Source organism: Myzus persicae, unplaced genomic scaffold, assembly GCF_001856785.1.
Source record: "Myzus persicae strain clone G006 unplaced genomic scaffold, MPER_G0061.0, whole genome shotgun sequence".
Classification (NCBI taxonomy): Eukaryota; Metazoa; Arthropoda; class Insecta; order Hemiptera; family Aphididae; genus Myzus; species Myzus persicae.
In genome coordinates, this window is record NW_019101374.1 from 248,182 (window position 1) to 272,023 (window position 23,842).

A 23,842-nucleotide genomic window follows, 5' to 3' on the forward strand; every position below is an offset into this window, starting at 1 on the left:
AACTATTGACATTTTTGTCAGATTTTCCAAAAACTGAACATCACGATGCAAGTTTTAAGGCAAATTAATATTTTAAACAATTGAAATCTGCATACCTATACGATAGACTATAGGTAGTGATTAAAATAGTGATAAGTATTTTTAAACATGAAGACTAAAAATACGCAGTTTTGCAAAGTAAATCATTATATCTTATACTTTCCGCTCCACGTTTGCATATTTTAGAGGATATTATTTCAAATTTGAGAGATGCATTCAACATTGTATGGGAATTTGCAAAAAAAGTATGGTCAGATTTAAACTTAGATGCACCAAAAGAATCTAGAATACGAAAAAACCTCTTAAATATGAAAACAGTACAACTTCTATACTTTCTGGCTTACTGCTAAGATTTAACTGTGAAGTTTGATTATTTTTATGTAATGTGGACATTTTTTTAATTGATTCAAAAAATATGACCACAAATAACATGCACATTTTACAAGGATGGCTTAAATATTGACACACTGAAACTTCACAGAAATATGTTTCATGATATAATTAAAGGCCAAGGCTTAGTCAAGGCGGGTTTCCACTAATGCGTGTGCCGTATACACGAAAAATGTTCAGCTATGCCCAACAACACGGTAATTTGGATAATCGTGTGGTAACCTAACCTAAACAACCAATCACAGCAAATGATTTGTGTGCACGTATGCGCTGGCGTGTACAGTGGAAACCCGCCTTCATTTGTTTTATTAAACATTTTTAAAAATAAATCATATGAGTAATATTATGAGTTCCTAGTTAGTGTCTATAAAGTATATATAAGATTATAAAGTTAAGAGTCTTATCAAACTATTTAAAACTAAATTGATAGTACAACAACTAGAAATTTAGTTTCTATAATAATTTAAAAAGTAAAAATAATTTATATACCTAATATTAATATAATATTGAAAGTATAATTTTCAGTCAAGGTTTTCTGCTGTAGTTCGGTATAGGTATCTGTTAATCTATTAGGCATGTAGGCGATTTATAGGCACTTAAAAGATTATATTTAACACTTTAACAGCACTCAATATAGGCGTAAGTGAGATCACATGCACAGTTTATTTTTTTCCGTGCAATTTTTGAGAAGCAGTTTTTAAAGTATTTTTATTTTTACTGTTGGATTAATTACAAAGTTCCGTTGTATATTTACTTAAGGTATTTTATAGTTGTGACGTGTGTGTTGTCGGGTCGATAAATAGTTATTAGTCATTTGTTGTACATATCTGTTATATATTTTAGTATAAGAAAATATATAACACGTGAATAAATTACTTTTGATTAATTATTGTAACGAGCAAACCATGGGTATAGATTGAGGTGGTATTGGGCAATCAAGTTACTTGGATTTTGTCTGGTCAAAAAACACTACCTTCTCCATAAGAAAAAAATCAGATGACAACATCATGCCATGTAAAACATATTATTATTTATTCATATTTTTTTATATTTATATATTTCTTTATTTTCTTCGTATTTATTATTGTGTGTGGCGTGTGCCATAACTCATAAGCAATGTTTATCATGTTTTGTGACATTTCTGTGCAGTTATTTTAGCACGTGACAATTCAGCGCCTAGAATTTAGCACCGGATAATTTAGCATTGGCATACGATATTTAAATTAAAGAAAATTCAGCGAATCAGTGGAGTACGCAGATATTTTCAATTGTGGGGGGGGGGCATAACCCCTCCTTGTTATATATAACAATATTTTTATATATACGTAAAAAAAATACCAAGGGGTTGTTTGAACCGTAAGTAAAAATCTTTATTTATCAAAACCATTAAATAATAAATAATTTAACTCGTTAAATATGTGACAAAATAATATTATAGGTAAACTGATTATGTCACTATAATAGCGTATGTGTTTATATTCGATAGATAAAATGGAAAGTCTCGTTTAGTGAAAAAGGCTGCAAACGTATAAATGTTATTGACGATTTTAAATTTTCATTCTATGAATGTCTAAAAAATGATATCGGACGATGACGACGTGTAAAAGAACATGTTACAATACGAGTACCTATGTAAATCTTTTTATAAAAGTGAAAATGAAATAGTTATTGAAAAAAACATCACGCACAAGTATAAATCTGACGAAGTAAATATTTTAACCAGACAGACAGTGTATTTGAAAAATACTCTTTAAAGAACGCTCAAGAAAATCTTTGTGAGAGACCATCAAAGAAAATATATTTTTTTGTAGGAACTAAGACCAACTAGTATGGTATGATTTTTAACCAGGGCCCCTAGACAAAGTATTGATACAGGGATAACGGATTGGTCATAATTTAATTAATTACATCACATTTCTACTTTTCTAGTAGGTACTTACATTATTTATCATAAGTTACAAAATACTTAATAGGGGGACGAGGTGACCGAGTGGTCTGACTCTTCCGCTGCGACGCAGCCGGTCGCGGTTCGATCCTCGGCCACCGGGCGGCATTTTTCTCCGGACAAGTCGCGGTGACCGGAGAGCAAGTGCTGCCATCCCCCACCCCCGGGGCATGGCAGAAACCTACGGGTGCCCCATTCGAAATTCTGCCAAAACAAACACACACGTGTTCCCCCTACCGTTCCAAAAACCTACAAACCATCAATACAAAAACCTACAGTACCTAATGGCCTCAGTTGCCGGGCTCAGGATCAATTAAAAAAAAAAAAAAAAAAAAAATACTTAATAATGGTTTTTTGAAGTATTTAATATACACATCAAACATTTCAATGACTGACTGAGCTATCAATATAATATAAAGTAATAATAAAGAGTAAGTTTAGTAGGAGAAAATGTCACTAAAAACCAAACAAAATTACTAATAATATATACCATAAAATGATGAGTGATGACCCATCAGATGTTTCATGGGTTGATCGTATAACATTATGAATATTATACATATATACCTACTACCTACTAAACAGTGAATATATGTATTATATATTATTATTTAAGTTTATATTTGTAATCGAGACTAGTGAATGGTATATGCTTGATAATTGTTGTATACATTACAAAAGTAAAAACTGTATACATTTTCTTAAAAATAATTATTTATTACCAGTGTTCTTTCACTAGGTCAATAAAATCAATCATACAACTTTTTATTTCATAAAATCATGTAGAACTAGTATGCTAAATTCATCAAACATATTAATTGATTGTAAAAAACATATATAAAATGTTTAAAAGGATGAACTGTCGTGCTGGTGAGAGACTGTTTGAGAGTACAAATTTCAGAGAGCTGTTGGGTACTTGAATTTGTGACTGGCGACGCTTTCTTCATAAGCCCATTGAAAGTTCCATTTTCATTCTTTCCAGGTATTAAAATACAGCTAATGTAAATATTATTGACATTAGTAAAATAAACCAAAAATATAAAACATTCAGTACCATCGATGATAAATTGATGATTACATAGGTACTTACATATATTTAATACCTCCACGATACCTTCCGAGTACCGAATTATTATTTCATTTTCAAATTAAACTTAATATCGTTGGTATTATTAGTAGCATTGATCATATTATATATTTATTTAATCAATGTTCGTATAGGTACTTACTAGGAAGACAGACTCTAGATGTTTATTAATCCTTTTAATCTCCGTGTTCATTGCAATAGATATATTATGTTTTTTAAATATTATTTACAAATCCACTAAATTTGATCCCTACTTAAATTACTAAATTTGATAATTTTAGTTTAAAAAAAATGTAAAAAATGTAAATATGATTTAAAAATATTTTTCTAAAAATACTATATTCTTGTAAGAAAATGTATAACTGGATAACTTTAGACAATATAGAGTTCAAATAGATTTTCTAAAGTTTTGGTATCAGGGTTAACTTTAAGTAATTTCCGAATGTCTATTCAAGACCCCAAGTGACCTGTAAGGGTTTTTTCTTTACTGTAGTCAATAACTTGTATCAGAAAATTTTAAACTAAACTTTGAATTTGGTTCGTATGACGTTTGAACAAGCATATATATCAAACACAACTCTATAAGTCAAACAATCAAAAATATCATATGTAAAAAAATTGATTTCAACAAATTTCAAACAAAATCATTTTTTTAAGTTATTCAAAAGGTATTAATTAGAAACTAACAATATTACAATTTTACAATTTTTAGTTATCTTATTTATTCAAACTATATTCAAGTTATATTTATTTAAAAATGAACAACCTATATCTTTTGTACACCGTTTTAAATATTCTACATGACTACATGTGAACATTTTTAGCTTTACAATTATTGAATACACGTAGATTATAAATTCATAGAAATTATAAACTTATTTATATGGCCTTTGTTCTAAACATATTTAATTATATTCATTATTTTATTTGTAAACCTTAAAGTACCTATTCTTAAAGTCTTGAATCAGAAGAACATTATAATAAATATATAGTTAACAAATTGTAAATTAAATCAAAAGTTTATATACAATAAACAATAATAAATAAGATTTTCTGAAAATAAAAAAAACTAGTGTAATATAATTCTTAAGCACATATAGGTATATTATGTGGTAGGTTCATTATACAATACATATATTGTGGGCTGTGGTACGTTATTAATAACTTATTATCATAATTTCTGTAATATCTTAATGGCTTTGAAAATCATTATTCAACAATTAACACCATGATTGGATATTATATTTAAGCTATAGATATAGGGTTTTAGTATAAAAAACAACAATTTTTAAAAATAATCCTAATAATGTTTAATTGTATGTACCTAACCAAGAATTAGGTTGTATGCCTATTAAACAACGAAGTTTGTTTGAAAACAATTTAACTTTGGAACATAATACTTTAAAACCGAGTACAGGGGTATACACTCTGAAAATACTATTCAATATGTTTACAAAATATTATTTATGTTTTATTTTTAACCTAATCAATGGTTTTTAACATTTATATTGAACTTATTATAGCATAATATATTCTTTGACTATTGAATTTTGTTGAAAACTTTTTGACTTATATTTACATATTATACATTTATACATTTGTGAAAATGATTTATACAACGAACAATGGACAGATTAAGTCATCAAATATTTACAGAAGTCTACTATTCTAATCAAAAAAACAAAATGAAATAATAATAAATAAGAGCTTGAAAAGTTTTTAAATTATTGTCTTGAATTCTTGTTTTGGATTTAAAGAATTATTTGTTATTGAACATTTTACGTTAAAATGCATTAAAAAATTAAGTTTTAGAGTAAAATGTTTTTAGGTTTCTGTGAACTGTGTAATTTAAATACGCAATTAATTATCCATTTATTTTTTTAATTTAATTTTGTTGGTTAGGTATAGCTCAGAAATGTGTAAAAAAAATGTTTTCGGGAACTTAAATATTATGTGCTATCACAGTTTGACAGCAGGAAAGCTGTGTATATCATTTAATTCACATTAAATTTATATGGTACCAATAATAAATTATAAGATCATATTCGTATTTTGTACACGAAAGCATGTTCTTCGCGTACGAATGTCGTATTGTTCATAATTTTTTTTTACGGTAACGATACAAAGCTTTACTTCGTCAACGATAACGATGTATATACATTAATATACAATACAAATGTACATGATATAAAATACATAAATTACAAAATGTTGTCATATAAACACAAAGCGTTTGACATACGCGGCACCCGGTATATCTCGGTATATGGTATATGGTATTATATGACCCACGCTACCTTCGTGGCTCTGTCCGTGGACAAATGGCTGGGCCCAATTACGCTGACCGAAGCCGTTGGCATTTGGGCCTCCGGGCCGGGTCAATCGGGATCGTACTTGCAGTCGATGTGCACTAGCGCAGCAGTGGACAGCAACGTGAGCAACGTGAGCGAAATAAGTATAGTGGCCAGCACGACGATTTGCCCGTTCCGGAACAGCGACCGTGCCGAGACGTACAGCAGACAGGCGTGCAACAGACAAGCGGCCAGCCACAGCACCGAGAGCGCCACCGCGGACCGGACGGTGGGCCCCAGAAACCGGAACGGTTGCAGTCGAGGGTCGCACAGCTGTTGCGGTCGGTAACCGCTGAAACCGTGGCTCATGTAAATGCTGCCGGCTGTATAACATAATATTATGTCAAATCAATGAAAAATGTTAATATTTTAATACAATTGTATAACAAACATATTCTGTAATACAGCGCGTGATGTTAATATTGATGCCTCCCCAAAATGGCAAGTACTCTCTGGTGCCGCGGCGTGTAAGTAGGTACCAGTACCTAACACCTCCCCCCCTTGTTGCGTCACTGTATATGTTAACTAATGTAATTGGAAAGCCAACTGATCCATGTTCGTGATGCGGTAAAAATATTTATTTAATGCAGTTCTCATTAATGAAATATAATATTACCGATGGAGTCATAGGCATCACTAAGGGGTATTGAGGGGTGTTTTTACTACCACAGCAAATATTTTAATTAGAAAAATGTATTAATTATATATGATGTTTATTATTAAAGTCATAAAGAAAATTATTCGTTTTTATATATGTTAGTCGTGACTATATTGAAGTATGAAGTAAAAATACCACGGTTAAACATTTTTTGTTTTTATGTACCTATTACAATCAACAAATTCTAAGATGGTGTGATAACGTAGTTTTTTTCATATATTTTGTTTAGTTTTATCTAACAACGTTTTACAGATTTTTTTCTTGTATGAGTTCTGTAAGATTTCCTAACAAGTTCAATGCATGGGAATAATTGTTTTTCTAGACTACAGAAGTCTAAAACGGGTTTTGCTTTACAACCAAGGGTATTTAAATTCTGGGCTATATTATTGTGTAATTTGCAAAAATTAAAATTATTAACAATATTAACAGTTTTAATTTATTCTGTGTTTATTTTAAGAAGGTATGAGTTTTGAGCGGTTAAAAATGATACCAGAAGTCGTAAGTCGTAATTTTTTTTATCAGTTTTATCTTTTAATTGTGATAATTTAACCATTGTCCATTCATTTTTATTTAAAAATCTTAAAATATTCTGTAACCAAGGGATCACAAGAATTGAATTATAGTTATTTAAAAAAAAAAGGCTCTGAGGAGTTATGTCCCCACATACTCTCCACATAATCACGCTACTGGGTGCAATTGTATAAAATTACGTTTTTATCAATTTATTTATTTATTTTGAGTTTTGCGGACAGTAAATCACTTCAGAGCCAGATGAATGAATGTATTTCGTTTGTTTAAATTCCGATCTGTGGCACAAAAGATCTTAATCAGTCATTTTATTAAAAAATATTACGAATAACTCAAACAAAGGTTCCTCAATTGCTTTTACTCGAACGAAAAATTAAGACAATAACGAAAATAATAATTTATCTTTTTTTTAATTACAAATTCTTCCTTGGTTCTTTATAATATTAATCAAAAATATATGTTGGCATTTAGGTAAAACGTATTTAATATTTATTGATAATGTCATTAATTGGTTTATCATAATTCGTAAAGCATTCATAATGGAACATAAAAGAACATAAAGTAACATGACCCAAGAAATATTGATCTTTGACCTTGTACCGTATATGTTATATGAACGTTTTATACAGCTAACAGGATTCAACATTCAAAAGCGATTACGTAAAATTAAAAGAGGTAGAACATTTAATAACCCCATATTTTACTTTATTGAGAATTTTACAATATATTCTTTGCTTATTATTCTCTTTATTTTAAATAAAATAATATTTATACGATTAAAAAACAATAATAATACCATGCCGAAATAGTCACAATAGTCATAATGTATAATAACATAATATACATTTGTACGATTATGTATTTGAATATTGAAATAGTTTAAAACTAATTAAAATATAAAAATATGTTTATTTATCTTCAAGTTGTTAGAAAACAAAAAAAATATATTTACATAGAATTTGCATAATAATGAATAATGATTATTCAATAAAAATGTTTTTAAGGAAAATTAAAATAATATATTATAATATACATTAATATGATATCTATAATTCATGAAATAAAAGTAAAAAGAATAATTCTCATGAAAATGTTATTTATCGTTAGTTGATCTTATTATACCAAATATCTAATTTATTTACATACAGAATTATTGTTTGACAGTTAATTTGCATAATCTTAAAAAAAAAAAAAAATTAAAAGTGAAAATGTTTAAAACAACGTTGTTCAGAACTATTTTGAACTTATATAAAACTAATATTTTGTGGTTCCTTTATTATGATAAGAACCACGAATATAATTTATGCTTTGTATCAATATATACTTTCAAACTGCCATAAGCGAGAGCTTGGAAGTAATATTTATTTTAAACATTGAATACTTAAGTTATTTCATCAGAAGTTAATTTCATATGCATATTAAATATACTACAAGTACAGACAATTAAAATTCATTAAAAAACTAGCGATTTGGATTAATTTAGTCTCCATCTATTCGTTATATTTTTTTCCGATTCGTTTCAGACTTAAATTCTATCATTAGTCTGCTCATTTCCCTCGTATCGGCCAGCCTAAATACTTTTCTGTAGTAATTATTACTTTCTACTATCTTCTTAATTATTATCCTTAATCCCGATCTGTTTGTATTTTAACTATTAACTATACAAATTACAAATATATATGTATTATACAGATATTTTTTTTTATTTGTTACCAGCATGGCACTATGGTAACTCCATAATTAATATTATGGTATTATATATGTAAATAATACCATGAAATATGACATTTTATAATGAAATATAGAATATAATAATATTAGTGCTTGATATCTGAATAAAGCTACGAAGGCCAATTAATAATGAGATTATGTAAGAGTAAAGATAACAAATCGTGTGGCAATATAGATAATTAAAAGCAGAGGTATACAAAATATTCACTATGGCATAGTTAAGTGTTTGTTATAGGTACTGCTGTTAGGAGAGTAAATTATAAACATTTTAAAAATAAAAATCATTTAAGATGTATTAAGTGTATAAATATAGTGCATAAGGTTGATGTACCTATTCAAATAAACAAATATAATGCATAACAGTATTTGTTGATAATTTATAATCTAATTAAATGATAATATAATATGTATAATATTTTTAGATAACTGTTTCATAAAATCTGTTAGTTTATAATTTCAAATAATGATTGCGTACTACTTATTATAATATTATTTTCATAGTAACCACAAAATAAATCGAAATGATTAAAAGCGGTTTATAATATAATTGTAGTTCAATGGTTAGGTATTGCTATTTGTTTGTATGCAGGTATATGTAACAGTTCGGTCAGTTCATAATATAATCATTGTTACGTATACGTATATAACTACTATACCTAATCAGTGTGTTCTAGAATATGGCATAGTGCATTTATTCGTATACATATTTTTTTATAAGATCAAACTTTACGACCGTTTGAAAATATGAATAAATTAACTGTAACAACAATATTATTTATCTGCAATATTGGAAATATTATCAGCGTGGATCCTTTGGCTTATAAATACGGACATCTCGTATTTTCCACACTAGTATGTATTATCTAATGATATTCATATGAATGAATAATTATAATAATAATCACTAAATAATCTTTATGTTCTACCGGTTGTATGCAACGACGATTGAAATTACAAAAATTGCTTTTATGTTTAAACACAAATATTTGCCATTAGATATCAATCTGTGCTTTGAAATGTTGAATATCATCAAATCAGATAGTTGATAACTAGATTGTTAACTATTATTATAGTTCATATTATTTTTACAGTTAAAAAACCATGATAACAATAACTTGCGAATTATAGAAAGTATACATTTTGTAGGTGGTAAAACGAGCATACTCACAAATTATATTGTTGCCACTAGTATATGTACCAATTATCGAATTAGGATAATGATCTATATAATAAGATTACAATTATCTATAGTATAAAATACTATTAATGTATAACATATATTATACTTAGACTGCGTAGTCATATATATGTGCATGTCTCTAAAGTAGGTAGGTGCCTTAGAACTTCTGTGACTAATTTATGGACATATGGTTGACAATAATTGATAAAAATCTGTATTTCGCATTTATTTACTTCTACTCTTAAAACGATTGTGTAATTTTGTTTGTTATTAATATTTTATTGTTATGATAAATAATATATTTGAAAAATCTCTTAATATGTTATGAAAATTAAAATACTGATATTCTTATAAAACATAAATTCATAATGCATCTATCAACATTTAATAAATTATGATTTCAGAATAAATATTTAAGACTATTTGTTTTATATGATTTAGTTGTACAGACACGGTGATCGGTCAATTGAGCATACTTATACAAACGACCCATACGCTAATAAATCTTATTGGCCTATGGGATTTGGCCAACTAACGCCAGTAAGTAATTAATTTAATTGAGCATTTGAAAATCTGAAAAAAGATAATGAGTATTGTCTTTATCTTACAATAATACCATTAGTTTTTTTATCTGCGATAACGACTTTAAACGCTGATGTATGCTATATATATATATTAATTTGTTATAACGTCTCTTTAATACAAATAAATTTAAAATTGTATATATTCATATTGTGTTGTGTATCAATGTGTTATATTTTAAATTTGTGAAAATTGCAAAAATTCACATGATGTCATACTATATTATAATATATATTAGAAAAAAATACAAATAGTAATCAAACAAAATTTAAGATTTATAACATTACAGTTTATTATACTTATTGTGTGTGGGATGGTATAGTATGAAAGTTGGATATATAACAAAAAAATGTTATAGTAGGTACTCATCGTTTTGTGCATCATCATCAACCTTAAAACGATGGACTTACTACAATATGTGCCAATATGTGGGTTATGTTTTTTGCCTTTTAGTCTGGAATAGAAAAACAATTTAAATTGGGAAAATGGTTGAAAAAACGGTACAGCGAATGGTTGCCGGAAGTGTATTCTGCAGAAGACGTTTATGTACGGAGCTCTGACTACGATCGGACCATAACGAGTGCCCAGGCTAATCTAGCCGGTTTGTATCCTCCCGTGGGACCTGACGATTGGAACATGGAACCTGGAAAGCACATTCAACTAGTTCCGATACACACTGTGCCGAAATCCATGGATAACGTATGTATATTTTATGTATAGTGGCTTGGGCGTGTTTGTTTTATCAGAATGAATTAATAATGTTTTCAAAATTAATATTTTGTGTTTGTTAATTTCGGCGATGTGTTTATTTTATCTCGTAATAAAACAATATATTCTACCACGGTAGTTATTTAAAACGAAAAACACGATAAGCTAGAAAAAGTCACGTATTCATAATTTGTGCATGCAGACTAAGTAAAAATCGAGAGTGGACTATATACAAGGAGAAATTAGTTAGGCTAGGTTTCAAGACGGATGGTTAGAGTGCTTTTAGTTTTTTTAATGTATTTTTTTCTCAAGTAGACAGACTGACGCATTGAGGTCATGACGTAATATTCAATTTGTCGTGAAAATGTAAGTTTTTTCATCTATTCAGCTCAGTTTCGTCTAACGACACCGCTAAAGTTCATTTGGATTTTGGGTACCAATAAACTCAAAATAATTGAGCTCATGTAGAAAATATCAAATAGTAAGCATGACATGACTTTGTTTGTCTTAACCATTTGCCATTTTGTACACATTTTTGAGGTCTGGTAGATTTTAAATACGAGTACCTATACATTTTGTTTTCGATTTAATTGTTGTATTTGATACTTGTATAGGTACATGTCTCGTGTGTTATAAAAACACAAAAATATGCATAAATATATGTTGCGGTTCATTTTTTAATCATTATATTCGTCTTAGTATTACAACTTTATCATAATGTTTGTATTGAATTTCTTTTAGTTATTGTCAATGTCAGCATCTTGTCCACTTTATTCACAGGAGATGGACAACGTACTAAACGATTTCGAGGTACAAAAATTTTACACACAGTTTAGTTTGGCGTTCAAATATATAGAAAAAAATAGCAACTTGGAAATGGGTAAAAAAACAGTTATGAAATCTACTACGGTACTATATGATGCACTTCTTGTAGAGGTAAATATTAAACATATACTACTATAGGTGCTTTAATAAATTATATGTATATTGTAAATTTATAAATATACTATGCTTACTGATTCATCATATTCAGGGCCGTATTTACAATATTTGCGCTCTGGGGCGACCATCATTTTACCCCCCCCCCACCAAAAAATAGATCCACTTTTTTGATTTTTCTTAACACATTTTTAGTTCTTAATTCTTTATGGTTAAGTCATGGTTGTCTATCTACAACTGTGTTTAAGTTAAAATAATATAAATTATATTCTATGCTAGCACTTACCCATTATCATTGCACTGCTAAGTTCACAAGGGTCGTGTCATAGTACAAAGTCTTTCCAAAAAAAAAGTATTTATTGATACAATACTACACCGGGTTACAGCAGTGCCTGCCCCCCGAAATAGATCAATATTTGGCCGCCCGTGGAAAATGTTTCCAATCCCCCCCTCTAAATACGGCCCTGAACCATGTGTTAGATATAGTAATTTTTAAAGTAGATTTTTGCGTTTTTTATAATTTTACATTCTATTATGACGATAAATTTTATATTATAATGTTGGTAGAAATTAAAATATTTCACCATTTCTTTTTTATTTCGGTGCATCATAATTCATAATGTAATTATTATTAGTCTATAACGACAGCTGCACATATACATTTTTTTGCTTAGAATTTAATATTTTCATATTTTATGTTTATTAATAATCAGTTTTATTTTATTTTATTGACAATTTAATTATTTTAAACTTAATACATAGGTCATATACTTTTGTAACTTCGTTTTATATTTTAAGACAAATATATAGAAGTGTTGAAAAATCAATTACTAGTTACTAATTACTAGTTACTCATGCCTTATGTACTGAAAGTAAAACTAATTAAACTTATATTTTAATATGGAAATACTGCTAGGTATACAGTTATTATTGAAATATTATGTTTTTAATTTTTACATTAATAAATAATAATAGCATTTTATTAATTAAAAAAGAAGTTTGTTTATGGAGATACTGTGATAGTATATTTGATGTTCTATGTTCAAATAATACATATATATAAAGCTTGTATCTGGAATATTTCATTTCCGTATTTGCCTTCTTTCCCTCTTCAATAAACAAGCCTATAGTTTCCGTTAAGCATTCATTTTATACTGTACTACTCTATTACTACTATCTTATGTAATGAACTCTTCCCGTTTTGTAAAATAAAATAAATTTTCATTATAAGTTTTAATTGTTTACCTAATTAACAAAAAAAAAAATACTAACCATTTTAGGATTAGCTAGGTTGTTGTTTAATAAGTGTTTCTTTTATTTATTTGACTATGTTCCATTTACTGATTATTTCTCAAAAAAGTATATTTAATTTGGGTATTTTATTTTATTAGTCCATTTTAACCAAGAATAATTTTATTTTTTTCTTCTTTGTATTTTATAGTGATTGTGACACTTAATTTGCACAATTTTTAATTTTGATAAATATAAGAATAGGTGATGATTTTGTTTTATAGTCACAGTTCAACTACACGTTACCGGAGTGGACTAAAAGAATATTTCCTGAATCATTATTAACAATAGTTAAAGAAAATGTAGAATTGGCGACACACACTAATACTATGAAAAGATTAAAAGCTGGCAAGTGTTTTTCTAAATTCTAAATAATCATAATAATTTATTTGTCAAATAAATATACTGCATGGATTTATGGGAATAAAAAGAACAGCGACTTTTAAGATCTTTAAACTCAATAAAGTAAAATATAAGTGATATAATTAGGTAGGAATCAGTTTTTTTTTAATGGCCTTAATTTGGTTTTCTATCAGAGAAACAGACTGTCTTATTTTGAATCCTGATTGGATAGCCGTTAATTTATATTTTATTTTTCTTTCTAAAAATCTTCTTTTCAGGATATCAAACAATCATATATTATGTGTGATTTATATACCTTATGATTGTTAGGTTGGACCAATGTCAGGTCCACAATTGTGTAACTGTGTAAGGTATACCTACTTACAAATATAAAAACTTCACTGAAATAATTTCAAACCTGCCACCTATTCTGGTTTAAATTAAAAACTTCAAAATTATGTATTAAAGAATCCATTATAGAAAAATTATTGAAAACCGCATGGGTCAAAACCACACACAAATTTCAGTATTTGATTCAAATATCCTAGAACCACACAGTGCACGCACATAATTATTACAAGATTTTCAAATGATGTATAATTGTTATTTGTTACAATATATACAATATAAGTAACAGCCCAGAATTCATTAACGTTAAATAGTAAAAATATTATTTTTGACTAATCCATAATGGCCAAATGTACAAATTCTAATAATACACCAACGTATGTATCCAATTAGATACTATATTATTTATTATAGTACCTATAATAGTCAAGTGATAATTATAGCTCATATATGTATAAAATGTTTAAGTTCTTTGAAAATAATTAAGCCACCTAAGATGATCGAAGGATTCAATTTTATCATAAAATCCGATCAATGTGTTATTTATTTTTCAACGTTATTAAAAAAAGTATATTCTATACCTATTTATTGAAATTAATTTATTTGATGTGTATATGTTGACATGTTATGGATTCTAAAGAATCTGTGTGGTGGTCTCGAGCCATTTTCGTAAGTGCTTTTAGGATATTGATTTTATCAAATGCAAGTGGAATATCGAGTCATCTTTGTGCGTGGTATAGGGTTATGAATGTTGTGCGGTATTGGCTGGTTATGAATTTTGTCGGCCATTGGGCCATGTGAGGCAATGGCAAGCATAAAAAATGACCAAAAATATAAAACTGAAATTGAAATACGTACCCCGAGAATTACAGAATTTACAGCATTCATTTTATGACATAATATGTTTTAAACGCGAATGTATTAGATAATTTAATACGTTGTATCTTGTATGTATAACACCCATGTTGTTGAGGAAAAATGAATTTCCGATTAGCCAATTATCGACAAATGTTTTATGTATTAGTTTATTTCTCAAGTGTCAAAAGTATAACAAAGCTACAAAGTATATTTTATGAGTTGTATTTGTATTATATAATATAATGGTTATAGACTACAGTGATATTAGAATAAAGGTTTGGTTTCAGGTCCTTTACTTAACGAGATTGTAACTCATATGTACGAAAAGAAAAATGGTACCCTGAGTCCTAACAGAATGCTTTGGGTTTATTCAGCTCATGATATGACTATAGCTAATTTACTCAACGCGTTTGAACTATACGAACATTTACTGGTGCCCTATGCAGCTGTCTTGATGATTGAACTTCGGTTAAACACTACAGGAAATTATGTTGTCACGGTGAGTTTTGCACACATAAATATTAAGTATGTAGGTGCTATAATGTATAATATATATAAATACATTTATAAATTCAGTACCTATATATAAATCAGTATGAACTACTTTTTTTTCATCGATTAACTAAACCAAAACTGTATCAATCTTTATACGGTTTTGTTTTCCTATTATTTTTTGGTGAATTATTTTATATTTTAGATATCGTATCGAAACACAAGTGACCACGAACCATATTTACTGCATGTACCTGGTTGTGATTCAATCGCTTGTGAACTAGATATATTTATTGATGTTTTAAGACCATTAATATCAGTTGACTGGGATGTTGAGTGCAAATCTGCTGTAGAAAATAATATTCCAACATTTTTCAGTGAGTCAAACACGTATTTTTTAATTTGTATTTCAAACTGAAGCTGTTAAAAATATAATGGCTTATGTTTTAAATGTAATTTATTAAAATGGTTTTAATGATTATATCTATAATTAATTTAATGTTGAACTCTAATTTATCAAAAAAAAAGGAGATAAATTTAAATATTATGCTGAAGGCTCGAACAAAATTATTAAAAATCAGGACTATATATTTTATAATTTTTTTTTTCATTTAAACTGTTTGTTTCAATAAGTTTCAACAAATATTTTATAATTATATTTATAATTTATCATTCATGTGTTTTTTCCATGTTTTAAATGTAATTTATTAAAATGGTTTTAATGATTATATCTATAATTAATTTAATGTTGAACTCTAATTTATCAAAAAAAAGGAGATAAATTTAAATATTATGCTGAAGGCTCGAACAAAATTATTAAAAATCAGGACTATATATTTTATATTTATATTTTATAATTTTTTTTTCATTTAAACTGTGTGTTTCAATTAGTTTCAACAAATATTTTATAATTATATTTATAATTTATCATTCATGTGTTTTTTTCCATGAGTTCTATATACGGTACACCGCAATAACTTATAAATATTATAGACACCCAATTATTTTAAAATTGTATTATTTTGTTTTTCCAGATTATTTATCAGTCATTATAGCTATTGTAATTATGTTAATATCGTATATGATTGCTGTAAAAATACTATCTTTCTTTAAGAAAAAGTCAAGTTACCAAACATGTGAGTAGGTATTTCATATTATTATGTAGTTTGTATGATTTAAAATATTAAATAGATATTAAAAATAATCAACTCTAATTTAAGAAAATGAGAAATCTAAATAAATAATACTAAATAAAAATAATTAGAAACTATAAAAATGTTAAATTAAACAATTCAAACACAAAAAAAATTGTATTATGCTAAACAAATACAGTTTTTTAACTTTGCAATGATTTATCCAATCATGTGAATATTTTACGCTCTTCAAATTTCCAAGACATGTTAAATGAGAATATGAGATAATCGTTGTTATTAATAAAAGGTTTTCCTACTTATATAATAATACTCTTGTCTATTTAACACTTCACACGAGATAAAATGGTGGCTTTATGCTCATATGTCTGCTCCCGTGATCGATAGCGAACGTTTAATAATAATAATAATATCTCATACTACCTTAACCGTATAAAAAAATAATAAATATTATATATTTTATGTAACACACTGAACCGGGAGAGGTTTAGTGATTATTATTATCGTTAACGTTATCCAATATAATTAAGTTAGAATAGCATCCGATATATCACGGAAAAAAAAACAGAAAATAATATTTATGTTGCACACGTCATATTATAACAATTGTTTATTTAAATTTGCACTTTACATTTCAATAATTTATCAAATTTACTTATTGTACTACTTGTTGTATAGATTGTAAATATTACATTAAACAAAAAAAATATTTATACAATTCAAACGATTTACTGAGTATAATATCATATCCGTCCATAGTTCCATCGCTCATGTTCGTATATTATGTCGTTTGATGTTTAAATTAATTATTCCTGAATTAAAGATTTCATCATTTACTCTAATATGGGAGAAAATGATTTTTTTTGTATATAAATAATTTTTGACGGTTAAATTATGAACGACCCTCTACAGTGTTTGATGTATTTCAGTAATGAATAATAAAATAGCCTGAACAAGTCATATTAGTGTCGTTTGACAAATCTATATCTACTGATAAAACATTTATCATATTATTTTTGTTTCATATAGCCTGATTTTTATTTGGTATTAACTGTTATAATTTATAGTTCCTACTAAATGACAATTACTGGACCATTATACATATTATACCTGGTATTTTTTTTGTAATTTTTTACAATGTCTAGACATTATGAATAATATCAGATGTATTCATATATTTCCGGTAACATGAACAAAAAAACACAAATTTATAATTAACATTTACTTACAAAAAATAAAAATAATAAACAATATAAAAAAGACGAAATTATCGCCATATTTATTAGATTCTAGTTCTTTAAACTGATTTTATCATTTATAAAAGGTCTATAATTATTTTGTATGGATATTATATTTAATTATAAATTTTAATAATCTAAGCCCCGGTTTTAAAATGTGGGTAAAATAACAAGAATAATTACTAATTAGGCACAGCTGGTTGTGTTAATAAATAGTTTTTTTTATTTTTTTATTTTTTTTTTATTTTTTTTAAGTAAAACCATTTATTAAATATAATAGAAATACTAGTACAATTAGTATACTAAATAATCATTTTTAAAAAAAAAAAAAAAAACATTTTGGTTTAGCTACCTTCTTTAAGCGTAGCTTGAGTTGAAGGTAGCGAGTTATTACAAAGTAATTTCCTTAGAGATTAAAATATAGCATATACAATTTAGTATTTAAAAATATGACAAAAATAAACAATAAAAAAACAATAAAGAAGAAGTTATAAACCAGATACTTGAATTTACAAATTATTTATAAAAACATTAGTTAAATATTTATTTATATTAATATTATTACTTAATCTAAGATACCTTTTGACATTAATTTCTAGGTAATTGAAATAAGTTGGCCCTAAATAGTCTACAAAATTCTGACCAATACATTTATTTGAATAACTGACATTTAGATTGTATTTTAAAGTTTCACGTTTATTTATTAACGGATCGAATTTAGAATGATTTTTTAAAGTAAAAGATATAGAATATTTTTTATATAACAGATTTAGAGGAAGTTACTATTACTTCTTTATTGTCTCCACAAATTATAATTGTTTTAATAAAAGGCGTACAAAATATGATTATACACCTAATTTAATTAAATTAAAAAAAATATATAATTAAAAAAAATCGAAAAAGTAAAACGTAGTCGTTACATTTTGAAATATTTAAATATTGTAATTATTTTAAAGCAAAAATAATATTAATTATCATAATGATAACTATTGAGTTGGTTTTGGCTTTAGTTAATTAAAAATATAACCTTAAAAAATTTAAATACTAGTTAACTGTTATTAGAAAATATATAATAAACGTACTTCACTAATTAGTTTAAATTTAATGACATATTTTCATTTAATACCTATATTCTATGAGGAAATATTTGTATTTTAAGTTGATTGGGTAAATTCTAAATAACAATTATTTAAAGAACTATATGTAATCACATTCATTATTTACATAATATTCATAAATAAATATAAATACAACAACAGTGTTATATTGTAAATGAATTATTGGTTCATTTACTGCTATTACAGTGTATTCGTTTATCTTTCAAAATTTAAATTGAATACATTTGGGTTTTAATTTATTAATGCTTAACTACGCAGGATTGTTTACATTTAAATATATATATACCACATCATTTAAATTTATTGATTAATACAATTAATTTATAAATTATATTTGTCTGAAAATCTATTATTCTATGAAAATATTTTAATGTTTACCTAAATTTTAATTGTTAATATTACTTCTTTTTTTATTTATGTTAGTTATTTTTTATATTATAATGTTTAGACGATAACTTGTTTTGTTTTGTTTTTATTTTATCATCGATTTGTTTGCTTATTTATATTTTTTAATGTAAGTTAAAATAATTTAAATGTATACTACCAATCTCTAACACAGCTCAGCTTAAATGGAATTGATAATCATACATTTGCAATTGTTGTTTCTATATTGTTAATTTTTGATGATTATAAAAAAATAAAAATACAACTTTATTTTCACATTTTAAACTATTGTCAAGTAAAATTCAAATTACATTCTAAAGAATTAAACATACTTAGGTAATATATATATATATATTCAAGGCTTATCATTAATGAGTTAAAAACCTAATTTACTTTTAACTTACTTATACAACGAGTTACTTTTAATTTGAAATTCAAATTTTTTCCATGATATGTAGTTACTTATAATTTTGGTAATTAATTGTATAGTCATATGAGGTTAATTTTTTTCCTAGTTTAAACCCCGTCGATTAAAAGTAAGTTTTGCTTAGTACAAATTATTGTTTTTTATAGAAATAAAAATATTAGAAACTCCCGTATTATACTATACAGGTTATATGTATAGTAAATACTAAATCGTGGTCTGTCGAAGTGTTTAATGCACTGTTCCTGGATTTCATTAGGGATTAAAATAAAGTATATAAATATCCATAGAAAATTACTGTCTCATTCAAAACATATTAATTTGAAATCTCACAATAATAACACTACCAGATAACCTAGTTCAACATTTAAAGCAACGTTGATGACGTGATCTATATAAAAAGAAATCTTGACAATGAATTTTTAATATTCTTAAATTGGTATAGGTATCTATGTTTGCAAGTAAAACTTATGAGGAATCTTGTTTTTTGATTGATTATAAACTTTATCATCTATGTTTGAAGGAATTTTTTTTTTAAATTATCCTTAAACTTCAACTAATTAATATGATTCTATCATTGAGGAGTCCTCTCTTTCAATCATTTATTCTGTCAAAAATAATGCATTATTTCAGTTTTTGTGTATGATTACTTTTATCAAATTTGAGTATCGTAATTTGGCATAAAATATAAATATTAAGCTAAGAAATGTATGTAGGAAATTTATTTTAAATTGAGTTGAGTTCCCCAACTATTTAACTTCTATTTATTTCATTAAACATTAAAATAATGTAACTTAAAATTTTCAAGTTAACTTATATTCTTATAAAATAACTCAACAAGCGATTTAAAAAAAAATTGTTAACTTTCATATAGGTACAATGTACAGTATACATGTATTAGGGAAATTAAGCATTTCGAATGGTATGAAATGGTGTGCATTATTAAATTTAATACTTAAGAACTTTACAGCGTCTTATACTATTAAATATATTATATACCTATTATTTCTCAATAATTAATGAGAATTTGTGAAAATCGTCTGCTTATAAAATACCATCTATGTTCGCATATAGCTAATCACATTCCAATCGATAGAGAATAGTTGTATGATACTTTGAGAACACCCCAACGCTACCTACCTGAACATTTTTAGAACTAAAAGTTTATACTCACTAAATTAAATAAGTGTTATATTTAAAATGATTTTTTTTTATTATTTTGCTTCGCTTTAGATTATTTAAAAAATAATATTAAAATATTTAACCACCGTGATTTATATATTTTGTAAGGAATTTTTGTACAAGTGTAAAATTGTATATGTGGAGCACAAATCGAATATTACCATACTTACGTATAATAAATGTTTTTTTAGAGATGCATTTTTATTAACTTCAGACAATTGTTCAATAAATGTATTGAAAAAATGTTTACAATATATTATTATTTATTATCTTTCGAAAAATGCATTGCAAAAAATTAATGGAATCATATTGTAGAAAGACGTTTGGTGCAATTCAATGCAAAAGTTATGTTGGACGTTTTTTCCAAATATACAATCATTCATTCATCGATTGAAAATGTTATAATTACATATTTCAATATTTAAATTTTAAAAGGCAATATTAAATCTAATATAAAACTTTTAAAATGATCAACTATTTCGTTGTTTATTTTTAATTTATATTGGTGGTATACTGATGAATAACTTTATTTACGACTTTAACTTCATTCTCGTGCCTAATCTAAACATTTTATGAATTCCTATAAAAAAGACATTCACGTATATAATTATAAGTTTATAAATAAAAAAAAATACTACAGCTAGTTATTATATTATTTTTCAGTTTGATTTTGCCAATTGGATATGTATCACTGAAATAAGATTACTGCAACTTACTAACCGATTAATAAGTTATAAACTTATAAGTATTTAATTATATTAAAGTTATTTTAGTTTATATTTACTTAAGATCTATGCCGTGTGATCATGTTATGATTTAATATTATACATTCGATTCTGCTGTTATTTGATTTATTAAATGATTTATTGTCTATTGTGTTATAAAATTACGATGATAGGTATAGATTTTTATAATTCGTAATATCGTTTTATTATTATTTATCCATTTATTTGTAACCGTAAAATTATATTAGCGATATTAAAAAAGTATACAGCTCAATTTCTTCAAAGTAGTCTATGAATAAAAATAAAAATGTATGAGTAAAATTTAGGAATAAAAAAATCGAATCAATATAATTGAAGAGTGCTTATTTATTATAATTATTATTATTATATTATTGGAGTGTTATTTCTGTGTTTACAATAAATCATTTGTATAACTATTATTTTTTTTCTAAAACAAATATTGAAATATATGTATAAAGTTACCTATACATGAGATTTAACTTTATTATTAAAATATTTTATAACTTTTTAAGTAGAATGTGATTAGATGTATCTTCTATATAATACTCTTGTAAACATTTTTTTATATATAAAGTGACTTTTTTAATAATAAACATTCAATGTATTTTTTAATAATAAGTATTTAAAGTTAAGTTGGACAAGTTTTACAGAGCATTATAAATTTCACAGGATACCCCTTGCTATACTTCATACATATGAATTTAACTTAAAAAGCTTATAAATAAAAACTTAATGGTATGATATTTATTAGAAAATGTTCTTGTATACATTAGAAATTATGTTTGGCTTACGCTGTGAACAAATAATTTGTAATCTTAAGTTATTTTAGTTTTTATCTTATTTACTTCTGTGGATTCTTGTTAGATTATATTTTATTCGTAGGCATTGAATATTCATGTTTATTAATTGAACGTGCAAATTATTTAGTAAGTAAATATAAGGTAGAATTTCGTTTATGTTAGAAAGTTATCGGGTTGAAGACCATGGTTCTTTAGGCGTTACTGTCGGCAATTTAGATTGATTGCTTGCTTTTGTCAGACAGGTGGAAGCCATTCATTGCTAATTGACTACATTAAAATATTAGTTAATTAAATGAGAATATTGTGTCCCAATGAGTAGACATATTAATCAAATAATTCACTCATACAGTATAATATCCGCAATGACTATTATGTTTCAATATTTATAATTTACATTTGTTTTTTTAATACATAATGAACTGCACATATTTTTTAATTAAAAAACATTCTTATCGAAATTGTTGTAAAGCTGTTGCACTGGTTAGGTATATTTGCCAAGAAGAAATCAAAACGGATTTAGAACAACATTTTAGAGAGTTATTAACATGACCTAGTAGGTGATGAGTGATGACATAAAAAGGCAGTATTTATCTGAATTCCGTATATTGCGTATTCAAGTAGAATGTGATCAAAAATATTTACTTATAAAAAATGTATTTATCGTTCCATTAACATAGATGTTAATAATAATTGTACAGTCATTTAAATGATTTGTGAATAGTGTATCAATGTTAGTAATAAACACAAGGAGAAAATGGTTTTGTGAGTTGCAATTTTGTTTGTAAATTATTTGAAATTGCTTGCTATAATTTTACATATAAAAATGATATACTGTGCATGTAATGGTCTAAATGTATTTTAACGACGATCATTTAAGTTGTAGTCTTACAATCTATATAATGTTAACAATAACTTTTTAAATTATATGCATACATAGTGAACACAGTAATAAATAGAAAAAATATTTTTTTTAGTTGACCTGAAATGTAATGATCATCAAAAGCATTAACACAATATTATTTATTTACAACATGTTCCTTAATCAGTCTGTTTTTAATATTTGAGGTTATGTATATTTCTTTAAATAACCTAATTAGGTAGTTATACGTAATGTAGTAGGACGAATTACCTGGTAATTTAGAAAATACATTTTATACTCAAATATTTTCATTTTCCATAGGTAACCATATGTTTTTGTATAAGTTGTTTTTTTATTGTGTCAAACCATCGCAGAACGATTTTAATTAAAAACACATGGCATACTTAAAGTGGTATGTTTACTGTTAAAATTAATAATTGCATTCCATAAAATATGTTATCGATTAATACAT

General features: G+C 26.0%; 2 protein-coding genes across 7 annotated transcripts in view; one reads left to right on the top strand and one right to left on the bottom strand.

Annotated features, from left to right (window-relative positions):
• Positions 1–971: 971 nt before the first annotated feature.
• LOC111028857 (prostatic acid phosphatase-like) lies at positions 972–23,753 on the top strand. 6 transcript variants are annotated; one of them, XM_022307625.1, is made up of 11 exons: positions 972–1,443; positions 1,579–1,785; positions 3,228–3,356; positions 10,351–10,449; positions 10,945–11,190; positions 11,941–12,135; positions 13,653–13,776; positions 15,264–15,475; positions 15,674–15,845; positions 16,503–16,608; positions 21,629–23,752. In XM_022307625.1, the coding sequence occupies exons 4-11, from the start codon at positions 10,426–10,428 to the stop codon at positions 21,663–21,665; spliced, it is 1,116 nt and encodes a 371-aa protein (XP_022163317.1). In that variant the 5' UTR covers positions 972–1,443; positions 1,579–1,785; positions 3,228–3,356; positions 10,351–10,425; the 3' UTR covers positions 21,666–23,752. The 6 variants fall into 6 exon arrangements, with proteins under 6 accessions (XP_022163317.1, XP_022163318.1, XP_022163319.1 ...); XM_022307626.1 differs by lacking the exon at positions 3,228–3,356; XM_022307627.1 differs by lacking the exons at positions 972–1,443; positions 1,579–1,785 and having other exon boundaries at positions 2,696–3,356.
• The window catches only part of LOC111028859, a 54,605-nt gene continuing 35,979 nt past the window's right edge, over positions 5,217–23,842 (bottom strand). The window contains exon 4 of the mRNA XM_022307629.1: positions 5,217–6,135. Within this exon, the coding sequence (XP_022163321.1) occupies positions 5,840–6,135 (296 nt within the window). The 3' untranslated portion in view covers positions 5,217–5,839. The remainder of the gene's footprint in view (positions 6,136–23,842) is intronic.

What these genes read in the sequence shown, in the direction of transcription:
- LOC111028857 (XM_022307622.1), top strand. Translation starts at nt 9,474, where the DNA reads ATGAATAAATTAACTGTAACAACAATATTATTTATCTGCAATATTGGA. An exon ending in ATCTCGTATTTTCCACACTA is followed by an intron (nt 9,582 to 10,350) that starts GTATGTATTATC and finishes TATATGATTTAG; the next exon opens with TTGTACAGACACGGTGATCG. An exon ending in GATTTGGCCAACTAACGCCA is followed by an intron (nt 10,450 to 10,944) that starts GTAAGTAATTAA and finishes TTTGCCTTTTAG; the next exon opens with TCTGGAATAGAAAAACAATT.